The 21,349-nt window shown below is 38.3% G+C and overlaps 1 protein-coding gene across 6 annotated transcripts in view; it reads right to left on the bottom strand.

Moving 5' to 3' along the window:
* The window catches only part of PPP2R3A (protein phosphatase 2 regulatory subunit B''alpha), a 206,535-nt gene that overhangs the window by 157,358 nt on the left and 27,828 nt on the right, over positions 1 to 21,349 (bottom strand). For 5 of the 6 annotated variants that reach the window (XM_004037696.5, XM_055382948.2, XM_063704230.1 and 2 more), the window contains exon 2: positions 11,327 to 13,761. The exons of the other annotated variant lie outside the window; for it this stretch is intronic. In XM_004037696.5, the coding sequence (XP_004037744.2) occupies positions 11,327 to 13,321 (1,995 nt within the window). In that variant the 5' untranslated portion in view covers positions 13,322 to 13,761. The remainder of the gene's footprint in view (positions 1 to 11,326; positions 13,762 to 21,349) is intronic. 6 annotated transcript variants of the gene reach the window in all.

Genomic DNA, 21,349 nt, shown 5'->3' with positions numbered 1-21,349 from the left:
TTAAAACCTCAGCAAAATTGGCATAGAAGGGATATACCTTAAGGTAATAAAAGCTATCTATGATAAACCCACAGCCAACATTATACTGAACAAGGAAAAGTTGAAAGGACTCCCCCTGAGCAATGGAACAAGACAAGGATGCCCACTTTCACCACTTCTATTCAACGTAGTACTGGAAGTCCTAGTCAGAGCAATCAGGCAAGAGAAAGAAATAAAGGGCATCCAAATAGGTAAAGAAGAAGTCAAACTGTCGCTGTTTGCTGATATGATCACATACCTGGAAAACCCTAAAGACTCATCCAAAAGCTCCTAGATCTGATAAAGGAATTCAGTCAAGTTTCAGGACATAAAATCAAAGTACACAAATCAGTAGCACTGCTATACACCAACCGAGACCAAGCTGAGAATCAAATCAAGAACTCAACCCCTTTTACAATAACTGTAAAAAAACAAAATAAATAAAATACATAAGAATATACCTAACCGAGGAGGTGAAAGACCTCTGCAAGGAAAACCACAAAACACTGCCAAAGAAATCATAGATGACATAAACAAATGAAAACATATCGCATGCTCATGGATGGGTAGGATCAATATTGTGAAAATGACCATTCTGCCAAAAGCAATCTACATATTCAATGCAATTCCAGTCAAAATACCACCATCACTCTTCACAAAACTAGAAAAAACAATCCTGAAATTTATATGGAACCAAAAAAGAGCCCACATAGCCAAAGCAAGACTAAGCAAAAGAACAAATCTGGAGGCATCACATTACCTGACTTCAAACTATACTATATCGCTATAGTCACCAAAATAGGCACATAGACCAATGGAACAGAATGGAGAACCCAGAAATAAAGCCAAATACTTACAACCAACTGATCCTTGACAAGGCAAATAAAAACATAAAGTGGGGAAAGGACACCCTATTCAACAAATAGTGCTGGAATAATTGGCAAATCACATGTAGAAGAATGAAGCTGGATCCTCATTTCTCATCTTACACAAAAATCAACTCAAGATGGATCAAGGACTTAAATCTAAGACCTGAAACCATAAAAACTTTAGAAGACAACCCTTCTAGACATCGGCTTAGGTGAAGACTTCATGACCAAGGACCCAAAAGCAAATGCAACAGAAACAGAGATAAATAGATGGGACTTACTTAAACTAAAAAGCTTCTGCACAGCAAAAGAAATAATCAGCAGAGTAAACAAACAAACCACAGCGTGGAAGAAAATCTTTGTAAACTATGCATCTGACAAAGGACTAATATCCAGAATCTACACAGAACTCAAACAAATCAGCAAGAAAAAACCCAAACAATCCCATCATAAAGTGGGCTAAGGACACAAATAAGACAAGTCTTAAGACGTACAAATGGCCAACAAATATATGAAAAAATGCTCAACATCACTAACGATCAGCAAAATGCAAATCAAAACCACAATGCGATACCACCTTACTCCTGCAAGAATGGCCATAATTTAAAAAATCAAAAAATAGTAGATATTGGCATGGTGGTGATAAGGGAACATTTTTACACTGCTGGTGGGAATGTAAACTAGTACAATCAATCTGGAAAACAGTATGAAAATTCCTTAAAGAACTGAAAGTAGATCTACCATTTGATCCAGCAATCCCACTACTGGGTATCTACCCAGAGGAAAAGAAGTCATTATATGAAAAAGATACTTGCACACTCACGTTTATAGCAGCACAATTTGCAATTGCAAAACTATGGAACCAGCCCAAATGCTCATCAATCAATGAGTGGATAAACAAAATGTGATACATACATACATACATACGTACACACACACACACACACACACACACACACACACCATGGAATACTATTCAGCCATAAAAACTAATGAAATAATGGCATTCACAGCAACCTGGATGGAATTGGAGACTACTATTGTAGGTGAAGTAACTCAGGAATGGAAAGCCAAACTCGTATGTTCTCACTTATAAGCTGGAGCTAAGCTATGAGGATGCAAAGGCATAAGAATGACAGAATGGACTTTGGGGACTTGGGAGGAAGGGTGGGAAGGGGGTGAGGGATAAAAGACTATACATTAGGCACAGTGTACACTGCTCAGGTGATGGGTGCACCAAAATCTCAGAAATCACCACGGAAGAACTTAATCCATGTAATCAAATACCACCTGTCTCCCCAAAACCTATTGAAATAAAAATAAATAGAAAATAAATCAAAAGGGGTAACAGCTTGGAATCACAGACTTTCTTTAAAATATCCCTGTAAATAGGCCTTATGAGAGCCAACTGATTATAAGCTAATTAGTTAATACTAGATTTCATAACCTTTCTGCTCTAACTTGGTATTTTCTTCATTATTTAGTGGCTTGTTCTGTGTTACTATTTTTTTTTTTCACTCTTAAATAATGAAACACTGGTGGGGGGAAGGAGGCCAGGTAGTGGTAGTTATCTATAGTTTATTTGTTCCCAGCCTAATTCTCTAGCCTTGACTTCACTGGCTGCAGCAAAATAGGAAAGCATGTGTATGACAGAGGAGACCTAATAAGCATTTTTGTGTCTTGCTTCAATTGCCTCCAAATTATGGGAACACATTCTATGACTAATAACAGAAAGAACCCACAAAATCTGATGTTTTTGCTTTTCAGTGTTCCTAATACTTGGGGTAGATGTTGTTCTAGGATCTGGGGAAGCAAGGAAGAATTAGAGCCTAAAATGATCAGGAATAATAATTCTGGGATCCCTAGAATTTCTAGTGTCTAGAGTTCTCTGTACTTCTTAGTCTGCTTTTTTTCTTCCCTCTCTCCTTGAGGAATTAATTCAATTAGAGATTGCTCATTACAGACCATAATAATTCATTTTTGGCCTATAAATATGTTGGAGAAAAAAGAAATGAAGGGATTCTATTTCACTGACACTGCCATGTTAAATAAATGCCTGGTGACTGGTGCTATAAAATACTCTGCCCCAGTGTCTTCCTTGGTGGAGAGAGTGAGTGAGTGTGCGTGTGCGTGTGTGTGTGTATGATTTCTCAGTAATTGTGGGTGGGAGGTGAACTCACACATGTCAAAACAGGAGCTTGGAACTGATAGTCAAGGACCCTGGTGACAATGAGCATTATGCTGGAAGTACGACAAATACGTCTCTTGGATGCCAAAGCACCTCCCAGGGTAAACACCTTAACTGTGGTCTCCAAAAGTAGATCCATGAGAGGGGATGACAGAATAACCCCTCAGACCCAGTCTAGATTAGTTACGGTTTGCTGGCAATCTCAAGGGAGATGACTCTGATTCAAAGATCTCTATGTAATTCCCAGTTCTTATGAAGGACTGCAAGATATGGTATAATAGAGCTTCTGAAGTGATCAGTTTACACACGTAATTTTATCCAATTTCTGAGGATGATCATATTGGGAAGCCTGGTTTCAGGGGCTCAAGCCTGGCTAAAATAGTGGAATCTCTTAGGGTATCTAAGAGAATTTAGAAAAATTACCTTTATTATTTTTTTCTTCTTACAAAAGGATAAGGTTGGTTGTAAGGAAAAATTTAAATACTACAGAAATATAACATAGAAACAGAAGTCCCTACACAAAGTGACAATTACTAACAAATATCAATTGAACACTGAGTGCCAGCTACCAGGGATATAGCAGTGAATATAACAGACAAAATTCCCTGTTCTCATAGAGGTTTCATTCTAGTGGTAGGAGTCAGCGGACAAAAAGAAACAGTAATTGAAATAATATATCAGGGGGTGGTAAGTGTTAGGGGAAAAAAAAACAGAGGGGGAAAGGGAATGCCAAAGATTGTATGTGTGCATGAAATTTTTAGGGCAAAAAGTCCTCAGTGAAGTGATATTTTTACAAAGACGGATGTGGTGATGGAGTGAGTCCTGCAGGTATGGGGTGCGGGTGTTGTAGGAAGAAGAAATAGCAAATGGGAATATGTCTGGTATATTTAGAAAGAGGAAGGCTAGAGGAGGAACTGGAAACAATAATAACAGCTCTTTCAAAGAGCCCTGGAGTGAAGAAGAGCAGACAAATAAGTGTTAACTCAACTGGTATGTTGGAGCACTAGGGGTCTGTTTTGTTTTAAAGCTGGGAGAATTGTAGCATGTTTATCTGCTGAAGGAGTGATTGAGCAGAGGAGAAAAACTGATGACTGCAGGGGAGAAATGGGTCAATCTCTGCAGGAGTGTTTGTGAGTTGATGGGAGGGGATGGTATCTATTAATAAAGCCCCAGTGTAGGTCTGGCCTTAGATAGGAGTTTGGGGATGGGTGCGGTGGTTCATGCCTGTAATCCCAGCACTCTGGGAGGCCGAGGTGGGCGGATCACAAGCTCAGGAGTTCAAGACCAGCCTGACCAACATGGTGAAACTCCGTCTCTACTAAAAATACAAAAATTAGCCGAGCGTGGTGGCATGCGCCTGTAGTCCCAGCTGCTCGGGAGGCTGAGGCAGGAGAATCGAGGGAGGCAGAGGTTGCAGTGAGCCGAGATCACACCACTGCACTCCAGCCTGGGCAATAGAGTGCAACTCCACCTCAAAAAAAAAAAAAAAAAAAAAAAAAAGAAAGAAAAGAAAAAGAGAAAAAGATAGGAGCTTGGATGGTTCATGTATAGAAATAATAGAAATAGAAGGAAAGGGAGAAGATATTTAGTACTGATATGGGTAGGAGATGGATAAAGGTCTCTTCTGATTGCTTTAGTTTTCTCAGTAAAATAGGAAACACGATTAGCTGAGGGTGAGGATGGGAAAGATGCTGGAGGTTAGAAGACAGGGAAGAAGGCACCTGCAGAGTGGAAAGTGAATGGACTAGGGAAACACAGTAGGACTGCCACACAGTACTAAAGACCCACTGGAGGTTGGTCATGAATTTAAAGCAAGACCACTCAGCATGGTTGTGTGATCTTCTGTAGCCAAGTTCAGCTGAATGAATAAAAGCTCAGAGTAGACAGAGAACACAATTTAATCTGAGTTGGAGCTGTTCCAGGTGGGTACCATGAGATGAGGGGATGACAAGGAACCTCAGAGTATATTCAAGGGAATGATTTTAGTGATGAATTATGGCAGTGGTTCTCAAGCATAATCATGCATCAGAATCACCCGGAGGGCTTGCTAAAACCAAAAAGTGTTGAGCCCTACCCCCAGAGTTTCTGATTTACCAGGTTTGGGTTGGGGTAGGAGAATATGCATTTCTATCAAGTGCCCAGGTAATGCTAACACTATTAGTTGGGAACCATACTCTTAAAACCACTGACATAAACATAAGGCCAGAAAATGAACGAAGAAGGACAGACTCATTAGAGGAGATCAAGGAATTGAGAAGCTCCTGTATTGGATACCTTATCTATCAAACACTCGAACAGTGGCAAGAGTAATACTGAAAAGTGTGTCATAAAGCCAGGAGATAAAACCTTCAAGAAATAAGTGACCTGGGTTGGTAGATGACTACAATCAGAAGAGGTAGTGGATAGCAGAGTCTAATGGTATTAGTTCAAAGTTGGGGCGGGGCTGGTTTCAGGGAGGCAGTCAGGAGAATAGTCTAGAGCAGCAATGAAATGCAAGAACCCTTACTGCCCCCTCCAGGCCCAGTGGGATAGGGGGTGGGAATGAGAAAGAATAGAGCCACCATTTCACTGGCTACAGTATCCTTAGGAAGAGACGAGTTTAAGTTATAATAGGAAGGGAAATGTTTAGAGAAGAGATATGACATAGGAAACTTTGCCGGTAAATGATCATGAATTCAGAGTGCAAGAGGACATGGTGAAACGATTTCAGGAGTTGGGAGGGTTGGAAGTGGACTTAGGAGATATATAAGAGCAGTGTGAGGAGGAAAGTGGGGTGGGGGATGGGGGCTGATCTGGATTCCTGGATTTCTGGTGGTGACTAATGTAAACAAGGATGAAGGGCATATTAGACAGATTAGTCCTGATGACCTTAAGTCAGAGAGTGGTGGTGAAGCTGTGAGGGTTGGACAGGCCTGTGGGCTTAATGGAGCAAGCTGGGTTCTGGGAGCTCCTCTTCACTCCTGCCAAGGGTGGAGTGGAGGCTGGGAGAAGGCAGACTTATCAGGAACACCTGGATATGAGATTCACTTTCTACTTCTGGAGGAACATGAATAATATTGAGCATATGTACCCCAAACTTTGTGTGCATAAAAATATATTAATAACAAAAAGGGATCATAATGGTACATCTTGCAATTTACATTTTTAACTTTATCTTGACCCTTCTACATCAGTACATATATATGTACCAGGCTCTTGTGAACATAGGTGGGGACATATTTGAGATACCTGATGTTAATCAGAAAGAATGCAGGTATTAATGCAAAGGTACCTGACGTCAGAAGCCACCAAAGGTGGAGGGGGATATTCAGGTTGGGCTCATTCCACAAATTCCTATTTGCCACCAGGCAGATGTGTTTACTTTTATTAATCTGCTTGGTGGCAACTGAGAGGAGGAGAGAATGGTTTCCTATTGTATTGCTAAGTTTCTTGATTTCTACTTAAGCATTCCCAGCACTGAATCCAGGCACCATGAGAGCCTACAAAGCTAGGGAAGAAACATTTTCCCTCAGTGACATGACTGGCTAATGTTAATGAAGGCACGGATATAAACCTAGAAAGTAAAGAGAGAAAAGTGTTTATTAAGGCTCCACAAGGAACGTTTAACAAAGTTCCTAAAATGTGCTTTGCTAAAATGTTAAATTTATTTTCCTAATTATTCTGCATTCAAATATGCATATAAAACTATACACTATACTATCTAAACAATGAGGAAACCTAAATGTTACATCATTAACCTAGGAAGGTTCTTTATTTCCTCTGGAATGAAATCTCAAATTCCTGCTCAGGGTTAGAAGAAAGCAAAGTGAGTTCTAGTAACAACAGAAATTATGCTCACCTTCAAAGATTTCTCTCGGGCATCCAAAAACAAATAAACAAACAATTGTACTAAAATTATACGGCCAGAAATATCTTTTTCCAACCCAAATCCATGAGGAGGAAGATGGCAACTTCTAAGAATGGGCAAAAGGACAATGAATATATAGGTATTCCTTAAAGAGAAAGTAAATTGTTACAAAATTTTCAAAATTTAAACAAAGAGCTCGTATATAGCGTACTGTAAGAAAGCCTGTGGGAACAATGGTGATCGAGAAAGCACCCTCTCCTCGAAATGGCTACAGCATATTATCGAGGGATTTCTGCCCCACAATAAAGTAAAACAATCTACACTCACATGATGTCTTCCCCTCTTGCCAGGAAAGGTGACCAGACCCTTCCTAGGGTGCTGTCGTTTTTTAGGTGTTAAAGGCTAGAGGAATTAAAAGACTTAGAGGTCTAGGTAAGATACTTGCGTCTTGCTGAGGCACTACCCTGAAGTCCGAGAAGGGCACCCTGATGTCAGGTCCTCTTGTACCCATCCTTGAGAAGCAAAAAGCAGGGAAAGGGATGGCCCTCAGGCAAGGGAGCAGTTTCCATTTGAGGAGACAAAGCAGGAAAGTGAAAATCCCCTCACTTGGTTATTCATCCACTTACTCGTTTATTCATTCAACAAATAGCCATTTAATGCTAAATAAAGGCCAACAGAGGCTAGTAGCCCAGATGTGGAAACTTAAGAGAGATTCACACATCTCCTTCCATATTCTTATTTCACTATTTCATTTTTACCTCAGGTACATTTGAGAGCTTGAGATAACATTTTTGGAGGCTGAATGGAAAAAGAGAAAATCAGATGTGAATTAGGTTGTCAGGCAGACTGCCTGCTTAAATTCTGACTTTAAACTCCAGAAAACCGATGGGAAAAGGTTACCACCTGAAGGACAGGTAGGCTTCTTACTCTCTATCCCTTATTGGTATGGATTCTACTAACTTGGAATTCATAATAATATAAGCAGAGCAGTCTGAAATTTCCCTTTATATTCTCTAGGAAGGAAAGTTCTGTTAGAACAATTTTTGTTGCCCTTGATCATCAAGATAAAACTATTACAGAGCTTAGGTTTGAGAGAAATAATGGATTCATATATATCTATATAGTCTCTTGCTGAATTCCCCTGGGACAAAAGGTATTTGGAGAAGATTTGAAGCAAACAGTAAAATGTTAAGATTTGACAAAGCTAAATGGTGGGTGATAACAGTGCTTTTGTATCATTCACCATACTTTTCTATTTGCTTAAGATGGGTTGACAAACTTCAGTCCATGGACCAAATCTGGCCCACTGCCTGTTTTTCTAAGTCTTGGAGCTAAGAATGGTTTACATTTTTAAAGCATTGGGTTGTTTGTTTGTTGGTTTGTCTTGCAAAGGGCAAATAAGACTACATGACAGAGACTCTGACCCATAAAGCCTAAAATATTTACTATCTTGCTCTTCATAGAAATGTGTGCCAATTCCTCACTTAAATTTTTCATAAGAAAAGAAAGATTAAAAAAAGACAAGTAGGAAGGCAACTGAGTCAAGGAAGAATGGTTTGTCTTCTTGCATTAAGCATCTTCCTGAATTAAACATTTTATATTACCTGTCTCTTTGAATTAGCTTTTCATTAATTACTTTTCCAACTTTTATCAAGAAGAAATCTCATCAAATTTTATTATATTCTGTGATATTGAAACTTATTTAAAAGAATGGCAGGAGACAATCTTTTAATAAGATTCTGATTTCAGTCCATTACTTGTCAAAAAACTGGGAAGCACATTTAGAGCCCAGTGTGGCATTTTAAGGTAGCTGTACCTAGATTGGGGGTCATGGGGAACCCACTCATGAGGTGTTAGCCAGGGACACAGGACAGGTGATGCTCAGACATTTTCTACTTATGCAGTCCATCTCTTTTTAGAGAATTTGTCTCCTTTTTGTCACAGAAGATAATGGGGGAAGAGGGTTGAGTAAAATTCAAAACACCGTATCACAGTGAGAGTTTCTGGTTATAATGGTTTTAAGATATTGGAATAGGTCATCAGAGAAAGCAGATGTTTCTTCAATGGGCAGACAGGTTATTGTGAGGAAAAATAGTGAGATAATACCTTTAAATGTCTTAGTATGCCTTAGTTCACAATAACTGGTAGCTCTTATGACATTATTATCATTTTGAAGTTGCTATGTAGGTATTTTCTTTCCTTTATAATAAACTATTAAGCACATCAGTATTGCCTGTGTACTGCAATGTGTCATGTGGAAAAAAAAACCATGTGAAGGGATTTTTCTTACTTTTGTGATTAATTCCAAGTTTCTCCCCTAGTGTTGACCCCAAACTAAAGATACTACCACCTGTGAACCAACAAATGAGGAGATTCACACAAAGTAATTTCACAGAAATGCTCAGGGAACATCTGTGATATTTAGACCCAAATAATCACTTAGTAACCTTATTAAAAGTATGTATTGTTTTAAACTTTAGTGTTGCTAGTGACTAAAAAAGTCCACAGAAGAATAGCAGCCACAAAACATACAGACTGAGTATCCCTTATTCAAAATGCTCAGGACTAGAAGTGTTTTAGATTTAGAATTTTTTTGGATTTTGGAATATCTGCATATACATAATGAGATGCCTTGGGGATGGGGCCCAAGTCTAAACACGAAATTTATTTGTTTCATATATACACATAGCTTGAAGGTAATTTTACACAGTATTTTAAAGAATTTTGTACGTGAAACAAGGTTTTGATAGCGTTCTGACTGTGACCTGTCACAAGGTCAGGTGCAGAATTTTCCACTTGTGGCATCATGTTGGTGCCCAAAAAGTTTCAAATTTTGGAGCACTTTGGATTTTGGATGCTCAACATGTACCAGGGAAAGAAAGATTCATCTGATGACAATATGCATTTGCTCCCCTGCTCAAATGACAGTTGTAATGAGAAACCTAATATGTAACTTGTATTTTAACTTGGCCACATAAATGGCATCTCAAATATCCAATTAGTTTTTTAAAAAATTACTACGTAATATTTAAGAATATAAAAAAGCACAAAGAATAACATAACAAAATACTTATGGATCTACTACCCAGATTATGAAGTAAAATATGACTAATACTATTCAGGCCCCCTGTACGCCCTTCCTCAGTTGCATTTCCCTTCCTCCAGGATTAACCATTAACATTGGATTTTGTGTATCCATGTATTTCTTCATACTTTTTGTAAAAATGTATGTATCTCAAAATGATTAATATCCTTATTTTACAACTTGCTTTTGCCGATTTGGCTTTATGTCTGAATTCATACATGTTGATACATATAGCTCATTCATGTGGTAGGGGCAGTGCTTAACAAATATTCCATGTGCTTTTCTATGTTTCTTAGATTTTAGGTTGGGAATCACTGGACTGTGAACAGAAATGAAGTGTGCCCAAGTTTGGGACAAGGCAGTTAAAAGCATCACCCCTTTGTTCCCCTCCTTCAGTGAACTCAAAAGCCACATATCCTAGATGGGTCAATGGGCAGCAGTAAGAACATGGAGCCTCCATCAGACTGGGTCCTTGAGTGAAGTAGAGCAGAGCCTCTTGCTAACCCATGTTGGACTTATAAAATGAACAAGGAATAATCTTGTTGTGCTACGACACACGTATGTAAATAAAATGGGAAGACAACTGCCTTTCTGGGAGTATTCAAAAGCAGTGCTTTCAGTAGGGGGATGGATTAAAAACTTTTGAAAATACTTCTGTGATTCTAGATTGATATTTATTCTCAGTTGCCTGGAGAATCAAATCTTACCCTTTAGTCTTTATCTTCTTTGAAGGCCTACTGTTATGACCATACTTTCAGAATGGTGTTCACATGCTCATGAACTGTTTCAGACATTGTCAGTTTTGTCTCTACAAGTGGATTTTAAGCTCTTAAAGAATCATGTCTTCTCTCCTTTTGTACTCTACACTAACCTTACACAGGTCTACACAGGCATGCAGTAACAACTGGTCTCTTGGTTGGCTGGGGAGGGTGACGACTAATATTAAACGCCTACTTTGTGTAAGGAACCTTGCTTATGTTTCACACAAGTTATTTTGATCCTTATTATTTCCACCATAAAGATGAGGATATTAAAGGTAAGTAATTTTTCTTTGGTCACAGAGCTGGGAAGAAGATGAAGGGTATGGGGAGGGCAATAGGAACCAGTCTGAGTCTAAAGTCTTTGCTTTTTTTTTTTCCTCTATCATCTTGTATAATCTTTGCTTTTTACTGACTCTGAGCTGAGTGAGATCATTCCTAGTGTAGGGCAGAGCTTTAGTAGAACAAAAAATGGCTAACAAAAAAGTTTTTCTTTATAAAATTTTCAAACACTAAACATTTTTTAAAGAGTTCCTAGGACTCAAAATTGTTGGGTCTTACCTTGATCACCTCTGGAGTCTGCTGAATCAAAACTGCTGAAGTAGTATCTTTGGCTTTATCACCAACAGGACTTTTACAGACTGATAAATTGGCCTGGGAGGAAGTTGTCAAGGTTTCCTGTAGAATTTGCATCATTTCCTTTTCTTGTGATAGGCTCCCTCTGCTTGATTTGCATTCAACTAGTTCTTGAGCAAAGTCTTCAATGCTTTCCAGGATTCGCAGTAAGAGGGCTCGATCCTCTTCCTCTATTTTGTGTCCATTGGTTTCAATAATCCTTGTTAGACAGGAAGGTGAGACTTTTTCTATGGGTGAAGAGACTTTAGATTTAGGCTCAAGATCTACAAGGGTCTGACCGGTCAACTGACTGTGACTATTTAAAGAATTAGAGTTTTTACCCTTCGCAAGTGGCTCTCTTAGAGAGGTCTCCATCTTCTGTGAAAAAGATTCCAAATCCATTAACAATTTATCTATCTCTTCTTGGCTATTGGAATTTGTAAAATCTCTCTGGTTTCCCTCTTTAAATTTAGAAACTTTTGATTTACAGTCTTCCTTAGGTAGATTAACAAATGATTTCTCAAATATCTTAGCAATTTCATTTTGCATTGGGGTGGGGCATTTTTTAAGATGAGTAGCATGTTCTGGAAATTCTGCTCTATGTTCATTTACCTTTAATAACTCATGACTAGGTCCATTCTCTGTCTTTTGTCCTTTATCTAATGCTTTCTTTCCATCTGACTCTTCTTCAATATAAAGAGTTTCCATTAAGTCGTCAGAAGAAACATTTTCTAAAGGATTCATGGTTAATGACTGTGATTGGACCTGGACAGCTTTTAGAGTTCTAGGATCATTTACCTCTAAGTTATATAAGGAATTTGTGGAGTTGTTTGGAATGGATTGTACAGTGTCCATCTTCCTAGAATTAGGCTTGTCATTTTGCAATTCAATAGTTTGAAATTGTCCAGAGTCAGAAGCTGAGAGCTGGACAACATCTTCATATTTAGGGGGTTGTTCAGTGCCAAACACTGGGGAGAAGGGAGTCAGCTGTAAGCTAGGCATATTACTGATCAGTTCTGTTAAATCTAGAGCCTCATTATTCCCAGACTGCATGAATTCAAATGGTAACTTTTTCAGATAGGATGCTAACCTGGTCATTACATTCATATAGACAGTTTCAGAGCTAGAAATTGTATCATTACCACTTCCTTCACTGATGCTACTCCCTGATTTTCTCTTTATGCATTGTTTTATGATGTCTGTGCATTTTTTTAAATCCTCGGAGCACTTCAATAAGATATCCAAGCACATCTTTATGTCCGTCCCAGAAGAAAAATTATCTATTTTATGTTTTTCCAAAATCTGAGTAACCAAGTCTTCTTCAGAAAAGTTTTGAAGAAACATGGAAGTCAGGTTCATATCCAGTGAGTTTCTATGAGACAAAGGTTTTTCCTCAACTGAGGAACTCCGCAGTAAACCAAAGGATGGGGCGTTCCCATCGTTGTTATAATGGCCACAAAGCAAGTCCAAATCAACTGACCTCCTATTAAATGAGTCAGACTTAACTTTCCTTCCCTTTCTGTAAGCTGCATGGTTAGAGTTTTTGAGTTTTTCAAGGGAAAATTCTTTTATTTTCCCACTGGCAAAACTGATTGCTTCTCCTGCAATGTCCTTTAAGTTGTAGGTATTCTGAAATGTAGATCCTCTCTTGACCCTGGGTATGCCTGTGAAGGCCTGTTGGGGATAGTCTCCTTCAGCCGAAGAAAGCCCATTTTCATGGGGTAGAAACATAGAGTTCAGATCTGCATCTTTGAACTGAGACACAGGGATGTGCAAGAGGTCTGCACAAACGCTATGGTGTACCACAATGCAGTCAATTCCATGTGTGAAGGTGTGGCAGGTTCCAGTGCAATAATGTATAGCTTGTTCAAAACGCCGGTCTATCACCACGCTGCTGTAGTGGTTCACAGTACTAACCACAAGTCTGTAAGTTGCTGCCATAATATCAAATCCACTTACTGGTGGGACTTGGAACTTTCTAGAACTTGTTTCATGAAAATTCTCCTAAATGACAGTTAGCTGAAAATATATTTAATAACAATGTTCAGTGGTTTCTTCCAAATATAATGGCTTTTCCCATGAAGGGAAACCATTTATATTTGAGGTTTGGTAACTATCAGGATACAGTAGCTGCTGCACATGTGTGGCAAATTTAATAATTTAATAATTGTGCTTTTTAATTTTATTTAGTAATATTATGATACTGCAGAATTATTTTGATGAAAGAATATCCTCTTTTAGTTCTTCAACAGTTCTATAACATGGAAATTTGCTCTCATAAATTTACTATCATAAATCTTAGTTGGTAGTAGAGAAGTATTGTGATAACTGAGTCCTCCAAAGGTTTAAATGATTCATTTTTCTGTGAATGACAGAGAAACCTGTAATAAAAAAAAAATAATTAAAAGGAAATTTTTTTAATGCTGGAACTTCTAATTTCCTCTTTCTTTGCATCCCATATGCAGTTAACCACCACGCTTTATTATCTGCAATATCCCTTACAGCTGATATTCAACTCATGCCTTTGTTTCATCACACCTTACACTCCTTATTGCCTAGAGTAATATTACCTCAACTCTGCCTTGTCACATCTGCCTCTGAGATGAATTTCTTATTGCATGCTCCTTGCCACCTTATATGATATTAAGAAGCTTAGATTTACATGGCATTTTCATCCCTCACAGCTTAAAAATTCACACTTCTGATCTCCTCATGGATCACAGCAAGTCTACCTCTTTTGACTCACTTTTAAGTCCCTCAACACCTGTTCCAATCCATCTATAATCATATTTTCTACTATGTCCCTGCACCAACCTTTTGCTTCCATCAACCTAGTCTTCTCAAAGACTACCAACACCTAGTACCTGTTCTTGAGTCTCAAACTTCCTCTACTCTTAGAAATTATTCTCCCATCATCTTCTTTTTGCTTACTGAAAGAAAAAACAAGTTTCATTACTGATCTTGATCCCATCCCCAGACCCTGCCCCATGTGGATATCTCTCTCTCTGCATCAAGTGGACAGAATTTACTTGATAATTCTTTTTAAAAAACAGCTTTTAAAATATACTGTAGTTGCTTTCCAAGAAGGTTCTGTCAATGTATTTATTCCATCAACAAATACTGACTACCTACTGTGTGTACCAGGTTCTTTGTATACACTAGGGATACAGCAGGAAATAAAACAAGGGGAAAAAACCCAATATACAAGTTAAACATATAAACTTATCATATGGTGGCATGTGTTGGGGAGAAAAATGATGCAGGGCAAGGGTTTAGAAATGCTGGGAGGGTGCTGTTTTATGAAGGGTTGTCAGAGAAGACCTCACTGACATCTGAAAAGCAGAGACCTGAAAGACTAGAGGAAGCAGGCCAAGGAGGTATTATGAGGTAAATCCTCCAGGGTAGAATAACCGCAATTACAAAGGCCCTAGAGTGGAGCATGCGTGATTCACTAAAAGAATGGCGAAGTGACCAAAGTGGGTGGAGCAGAGAAAGCAAGGAGACAATGTGGGAGATGACATGGCCTGTAGTCCCAGCTACTCGGGAGGCTGAGGCAGGAGAATTTCTTGAACCCAGGAGGCAGAGGTTGCAGTGAGCCGAGATCACGCCACTGCACTCCAGCATGGGTGACAGAGCGAGACTCCATCTCAGAAAAAAATAAATAAATAAAAATAAGTAAATAAATAAAAATCTGATGAACTTTTCACGAGTCATCTTGCTGAGAAAGAAAAAGGTGATGGGGCAAGACTTAAAAGAACGAATCACAAATTTAGGTCTTTGAGTATGTTTTGAAAGGACATCAACAGCAGAAAACCAAACCTCAAGGGGTAGCACCAACTATCAATGAGAAATTTACAGTCTAAAATCATTTGAGTTAAAAAAAAAATGCCAAAGAATCAAAGATTACTTTCCCTGCTATTTGTTTCAGACCCATGGGTGTGAAATTCTGCCTTTTTATTCAGACCATAATTCAACTGATGCCCAGTTAACTAGATGGAATCTTAGACATGGAATCTAATCCACTATTTTCAATCAGAGATCCAACCTAACTCAGAAGCACCATGCTATCCTGCATCTAAGAGAAAGCTAGACTCCATGGTTTTGAAGCCCAATCCTGCCAGTGTGGCCTAATATAAGGTGGTTAACCTTGTCAGTCTGTTTCAATGGCAAAATGGAGAGAATAATAATACCCATCTCATGAAGATTAAGTTAACATATGTCAGATGCTTACAACAGTACCTAAGACTCAGGAAATGCACAATAAATGTTATTGCTGTTATTGCTCTAGTTCACTTATCAAACATTTCCTACTCTGTGCCTGACCCTGGGAGAATGATGCCAAATGACATATAGTGATGTCTTCGGAGTGCTCAATGTTTAATGAGGGCAGGGACAGAAGCAAGCAAGCACAGCAGCTATCAGGAGTGAGGCCAAGTTTCTCCCATTTTGCTCCCACAATTAATAAATGTTCTTTTCAGAAAAGCTGGACAATATTCACAAGCAGAAATAAACACTGTTGATATTCTTATGGATATACTTTAACTTTCTCTTACAAAAACTTATAAATGTATGTATTTTTTACAAAATTTGGACCATACTATAACTTACTTCGACAATATCTCATAAATGTACTTCCAGGTCAAAATAGACATAGATCATTTTAATGAATAACATTCTATCATATAAATAAATTTAGCCATTTGTTATTGCTGAACATTTAGGTTATTTACTATTTGTTTTCAAATAAGCAGTGATAAACATTCTTTTACATATATTTTACATAGCTCTTCAGTTATTTGCTTATAATATATTCCACACAGTAAAATGTTGAGTCAAAAGATGTGTGTGTGTACATATACTTTTTCAAAAAAGGTCATTAGATACATAGGGCCAATCTAGAAGAGGGCCTGTTTCTCCATGTTTTCTTGGACTGATTCCTCTCTTTAAATTTTTGGTAATTTGATTGATGAAAAAAATGGAAGTACATTGTTTTAATCTTCATTTCCTTGATTGCTGGTAAGTCTGAATATCTTCTCATTTACCTATTAGACATTTTGTCATTGTTCACTTGTGAAGCCTTTCTTCATATCCTTTGTCTGTTTTGAGAGGGAGCATCTGAATCAGACTGAGGAGTCAGGAAAAGCTTCCTGAAATATAGCGATGTAGGTACATAATTTTGAAGGATCAATGAGAGCTACTTAGACAAAAAGGAAGGGAAGAATACTCCAGGTAGAGGGAAACACATATGTGAAGGCAGAGAGGCAGAACACTGCACAGTGAATGCCGAAGTACAAGTAGTTCCAGCTAGTCTCACTGGGGGGCGTATAGAGACAAGCAAGAGGGCAGGAAAACACAGCAGCAGCAGCAGCAGCAAAAGCCAATCACAGTTGGCCTTTGTATGCTAAACTAAGGAGTCTGAACTTTATTCTGAAAGCTATGAGAAAAACAAAGACTTTTAGGCTAGAGAGTAAGAGTAACATGATGAAATTTGTTACAGAAAGATCACTGTAGCACCTGAGCGGAGGATAGATAGGAACCAGACTGAAGACCTAGAAATCGATTAGGAGGTTATGATAATAATCCATGCAAGAAGTGATGAGAATCTAAACCAAGTAGGTGACAGTAATAACAAAGAGGAGGGCACTGATTAGCCCAGGAGGAAGAATCCACAGAACGGCAGGAGGGGAAAGTGACAGGGAGGAATCTTGGATTTCTGGCTTAAGTACTGGGAGACTTGTCTTGCTAATCCTAAAACAGACTTTTTGTTTTTGTTTTACGGGGGGTGGCCACAGGACAGATAAAGTTATTTTCTGAATGTGTTGTTTGAGGAGGTACCTGTGGAATATCTAAGTGGTGATGACTGAATGAAATGTGAACATAAAAACCTGGAGGTCAGCAGAAAGATCTGGGTGGAGACGCAGCTCTGAGAATTTACTCAGGGTGAGTGCATAAAGTGAGGGGAGCTCTGGACTGAGGAAAAGTTGAGGATCAATGACATTTCTGGGTTGAAGAGAGGAACAGAATTCTTAGAGGGAGTCTAAGAAGAAAGAGAAAAAGATAACAAGAAAACCAGGAGAAAGCAGTTTTATGGAGGCTGAAGAAGGGACTTTCCAAATGGAGGTCACTAGCACTGGATGTTACTAAGAGGTCCAGGAAAAACAAAAAACTGGATTTGCCAATATGAAGGTTGCTGGTATCCTTATCACGTGCAATTTCAGGGACTTGGTGTCAAAAAAAGTGGTGTAGGTAGACTAGATTTTCCATTAGTTTTTTTGCTAAGAAAAGGAGGGCTATAAAACGGCAGCTAGAAGAGAATGGAGATATGAATTTTTTCTTAAAGGATAGAAGATATTTGAGCTTGTGTACATGTTGAAGGGAAAGATCCAGAAAAAGCTTTGAGGACCCAGGAACTAGTAGCCAAAGCCCTGGTGAGGGGATTAGTCTCAGAGGAAGGTGGATACCTTTCCTAGTGAGGCAGGGGGAAAGAAACCAGTTTATAAATGGAAGAAGAAAAATACAAGGAATTTTTTTCCATGACAGGTTCAATTTTTCTCAGTGAAACTGAAAGCAAAATTATTGATTAAAGTTTAGGGGGCAGGAAAGGTATTAAGGAATTTGGGAAGATAGTGAAAATCTGAAATAGATGTTAATGAAAATAAGGAGGTATCTGATTAGGAACAGGCAAAAGTAAGGATAGATCCTGAAACACTGAGCAGGACTGATGTAGAAGTAGAGATGGTACAAATGACTAGCTTGATCTAGGGCTTCTCATGAAGGCCAGAATACAAAAAGAAGTATGAGGTAATATGTTTATTGATTAAATAATGCTGATCAAGAAGGAGCAAAGGACAGAAAAAGTTCCTTAGCAATTTACTAAAAATCTTCCACTAGGATGACATCTGTTTGTGCAATAAGCTTTAACTCTGTTAGATTAACCAACAAATATTTCTCTCTACATATTAGTGGACACTTCATTAAATCATTTGAGATGTAGAAGGTCTATTTTTTCATCAGGCTTCTTTTAAAAGTTGATAGAAATAAAAGTGCCTCTGCTAACTTTAAGCAAAAAAATGTGAAGACAAGAAAACTTCAAAGTAGAAAAGAAAACCTTAAAAATTTTCACAAAAATGACAGTTTAGAAGAAAAGTTTGGTTATAAATACATTTTTACAAAGCAGCAGCCTTTAAATAATAGGAACAAAGAGAAAGTTTCTGAGGCCAGAATCACATTATTGAGCTACAGTATTTTTCAATTCTAAAATACATTTTTTTTGGACATTTTAACATCACTTAAATGGAAATACATCTTATAGTTGGTAGCATCTTAAAATCCCTATTGGTCAGGCAGAACTGTGACATGGTTGTCATTTATTGAATGCACTCTAGTAAGGTCAAGAAAACACCATTGTAAAAAAACATGGAGAATAACTTGGCAGAAAATTCCCAAAGATCATAGCAGAACACTCTTTTAAGAAATGCGTCATCACCAAACACTCTGGATGGCAGAGAAAGAAAGTATAAACATAGGTGGCTCTAAATTGAAAAGTGATTTTAAAGAGTCTGAATCCGAATAGATGAAATTCTAGAAATATTTTAGCCAATTATTTCCACTGCATTTTATTTATATATGCACAAGAGTGACATATAGTTGAAAATATCCGTCAGGCCAGGTGTGGTGGCTCATGCCTATAATCCCAGCACTTTGGGAGGCCAAGGTGGGCAGACTGCCTGAGGTCAGGAGTTCACAATCAACCTGGCCAACATGGTGAGACCCCATCTCTACTAAAAATACAAAAATTAGCTGGGCATGGTGGTGTGTGCCCGTAATCCCAGCTCACTTGGGAGGCTGAGGCAGAAGAATTAATGGAACCTGGGAGGCAGAGGCTGCAGTGAGTCTAAGGCTGCAGTGAGCCGAGATAGTGCCATTGCACTCCAGTCTGGGCAACAGAGACAGACTTCATCTCAAAAAAAAAAAAAAAAATCTGTCAACGTAAGTCTCATAGAACTCTTTCAATGAGTAAAAAAAGTTCTAGAGGATAAGCACTCTATCATAATCAATAGAGTTTTTTCTTTCTTAATGGCATATGAAATAATGAGTTTTATAATCTTAGATGAGATAAAATATGAGAAAAATTTTCAGCCTAAACATCTGTTACAGTCTGCTTTATACCCCTAATACAACAGACTACTTGCAAAATCATAATTGTTCTGAATGTGTATATTTATGCACCTCAGGTCTGTGGCATGCTGCCAGCCCCACCCGCCAGGCTTTTGGTCTCTGCCGGTCCTTTCATCTCCACAAAGGGCCAGAGTCTGTTTTCCTAATTTCTGGGCAAGTGTTTCATATGCATCTTTAGAGTTCATTCAACAGATATTTATCAAGCACTTACTATTACCACCACTTTAAGCAGATTACGATTACTCTAACATGTACTTTCCAGTGCCTCTGGAAAGCTCCACAATAAACTGCTATATGGCAGTTCCTAATGAAGAAGATCTGCTGTGAAACAAAGGTTTAGAAGCAGCAGATAAGAAAAGTTAGGATGGAGAGGAACTGGATTTTTGAAAGATAAGAGCCTTATCAGGTAAAAACAGGTTGGACTGCGCCTTGTAAGCAAAAAGGAATTCTATGAAGGCACAGAGACAGAAAAAGGCTTGTGTGTTTAGAGAGGTATAAGGAGTCTGGTATTGGTAACGCTGAAAATGTGCAGTATGGGTTTCACAGTTTTAAAGTCTCCTCCAAATAATAAGAATGAGAAACAGGAATGCAAACTCCATCTTCAAAAACCTAGGAGACACCTGTAACTCCAGATGAAGACAGAAAAGAGAAGTAGGAATGGTAAATGACAGCTTACTGATGACAAGCAAACCAATTCATACCCTGCACAACCCAAAGAAAGCCAAGGTTTGTTGGTAGCAGGTACCACAGAAAATGGAGTAGGGTAGAGGATTAAACATAGGGTGACTGTTTGAAAGTCTGTAAGAGAATAGTTAGGTCTCCATACCCACACTCCACAAGCTCAGAAATCATCCCTCTTTCACCCTGCTGAAGATAGAAAGTTGATGTGCTGGGAGGAAAAAACTGAAACAGAAAAGCACCAACATCAGGGGCATCAGACAAAGACGGTGGTAAAGGATTGAAAATACAGGAGGCCCAGGTCACCAAAAACCAGGCTTACTACCTCCAGCTCCTAGTCTCCACTGTGGATTAAAGAATCTTTTTCTGGAGAAATAGAAATCTCATCTAGCTACATGATCGCCTTACAGTGAAGCCCACTAATTGACAAATGCTGTCCACAAACACAGAGCTTCCCTTCAGCTTTTTAGAGCTTCACTTTTATTTTGAAATCAACTTTACTGATAATTTACATATAATAAAAAACATATTAAGTGTGTAGTCCAGTGAGATTTGACAAGAACCATGTAACCATTGCCTTAAAAAAGATGGAACATTTTTATCACCGCAAAATTATCCCTAGGCCCTTTCTCAATTTCCCCTACCCATAATATCCAACAACCACTGATCTGATTTCTATTACTGTAGGTAAGTCTCGCCAGTTCTAGATCTTCATATTAGCATAATTACATATGTACTTTTCTCTCTGGCTTCTCTCATTTAGCATTTAGTTTTGAGATTTATCCATTTTACTGTATGTTATCAATTGTACATTCCTTTACACTGCTGAGTAGTATTCCACTGTATGAATGTACCAGAATTTGTTTTGTCTATTCAAATGTTCTGATGCTATTCAACAAATAGATAAAACAAATTCTGGTATATTCATACAGCTGATGGACATTTGAGCTGTTTCTAGTTTGGGCTATTATGATTTAAAGCTATTATGACTAATCAAGTAAAAGTCTTTTTGTGGATATGTGTTCATTTCTTTTGGGTAATTAGCAATGGAATTACTGCATCATGATAAATGTACATTTAACTTTATAAGAACCTGCAAAACTGTTTTCCAAA

The sequence above is a fragment of the Gorilla gorilla genome, chromosome 2, assembly GCF_029281585.2.
Source record: "Gorilla gorilla gorilla isolate KB3781 chromosome 2, NHGRI_mGorGor1-v2.1_pri, whole genome shotgun sequence".
NCBI lineage: Eukaryota > Metazoa > Chordata > Mammalia > Primates > Hominidae > Gorilla > Gorilla gorilla.
This window is presented reverse-complemented; position numbering and strand designations above follow the sequence as displayed.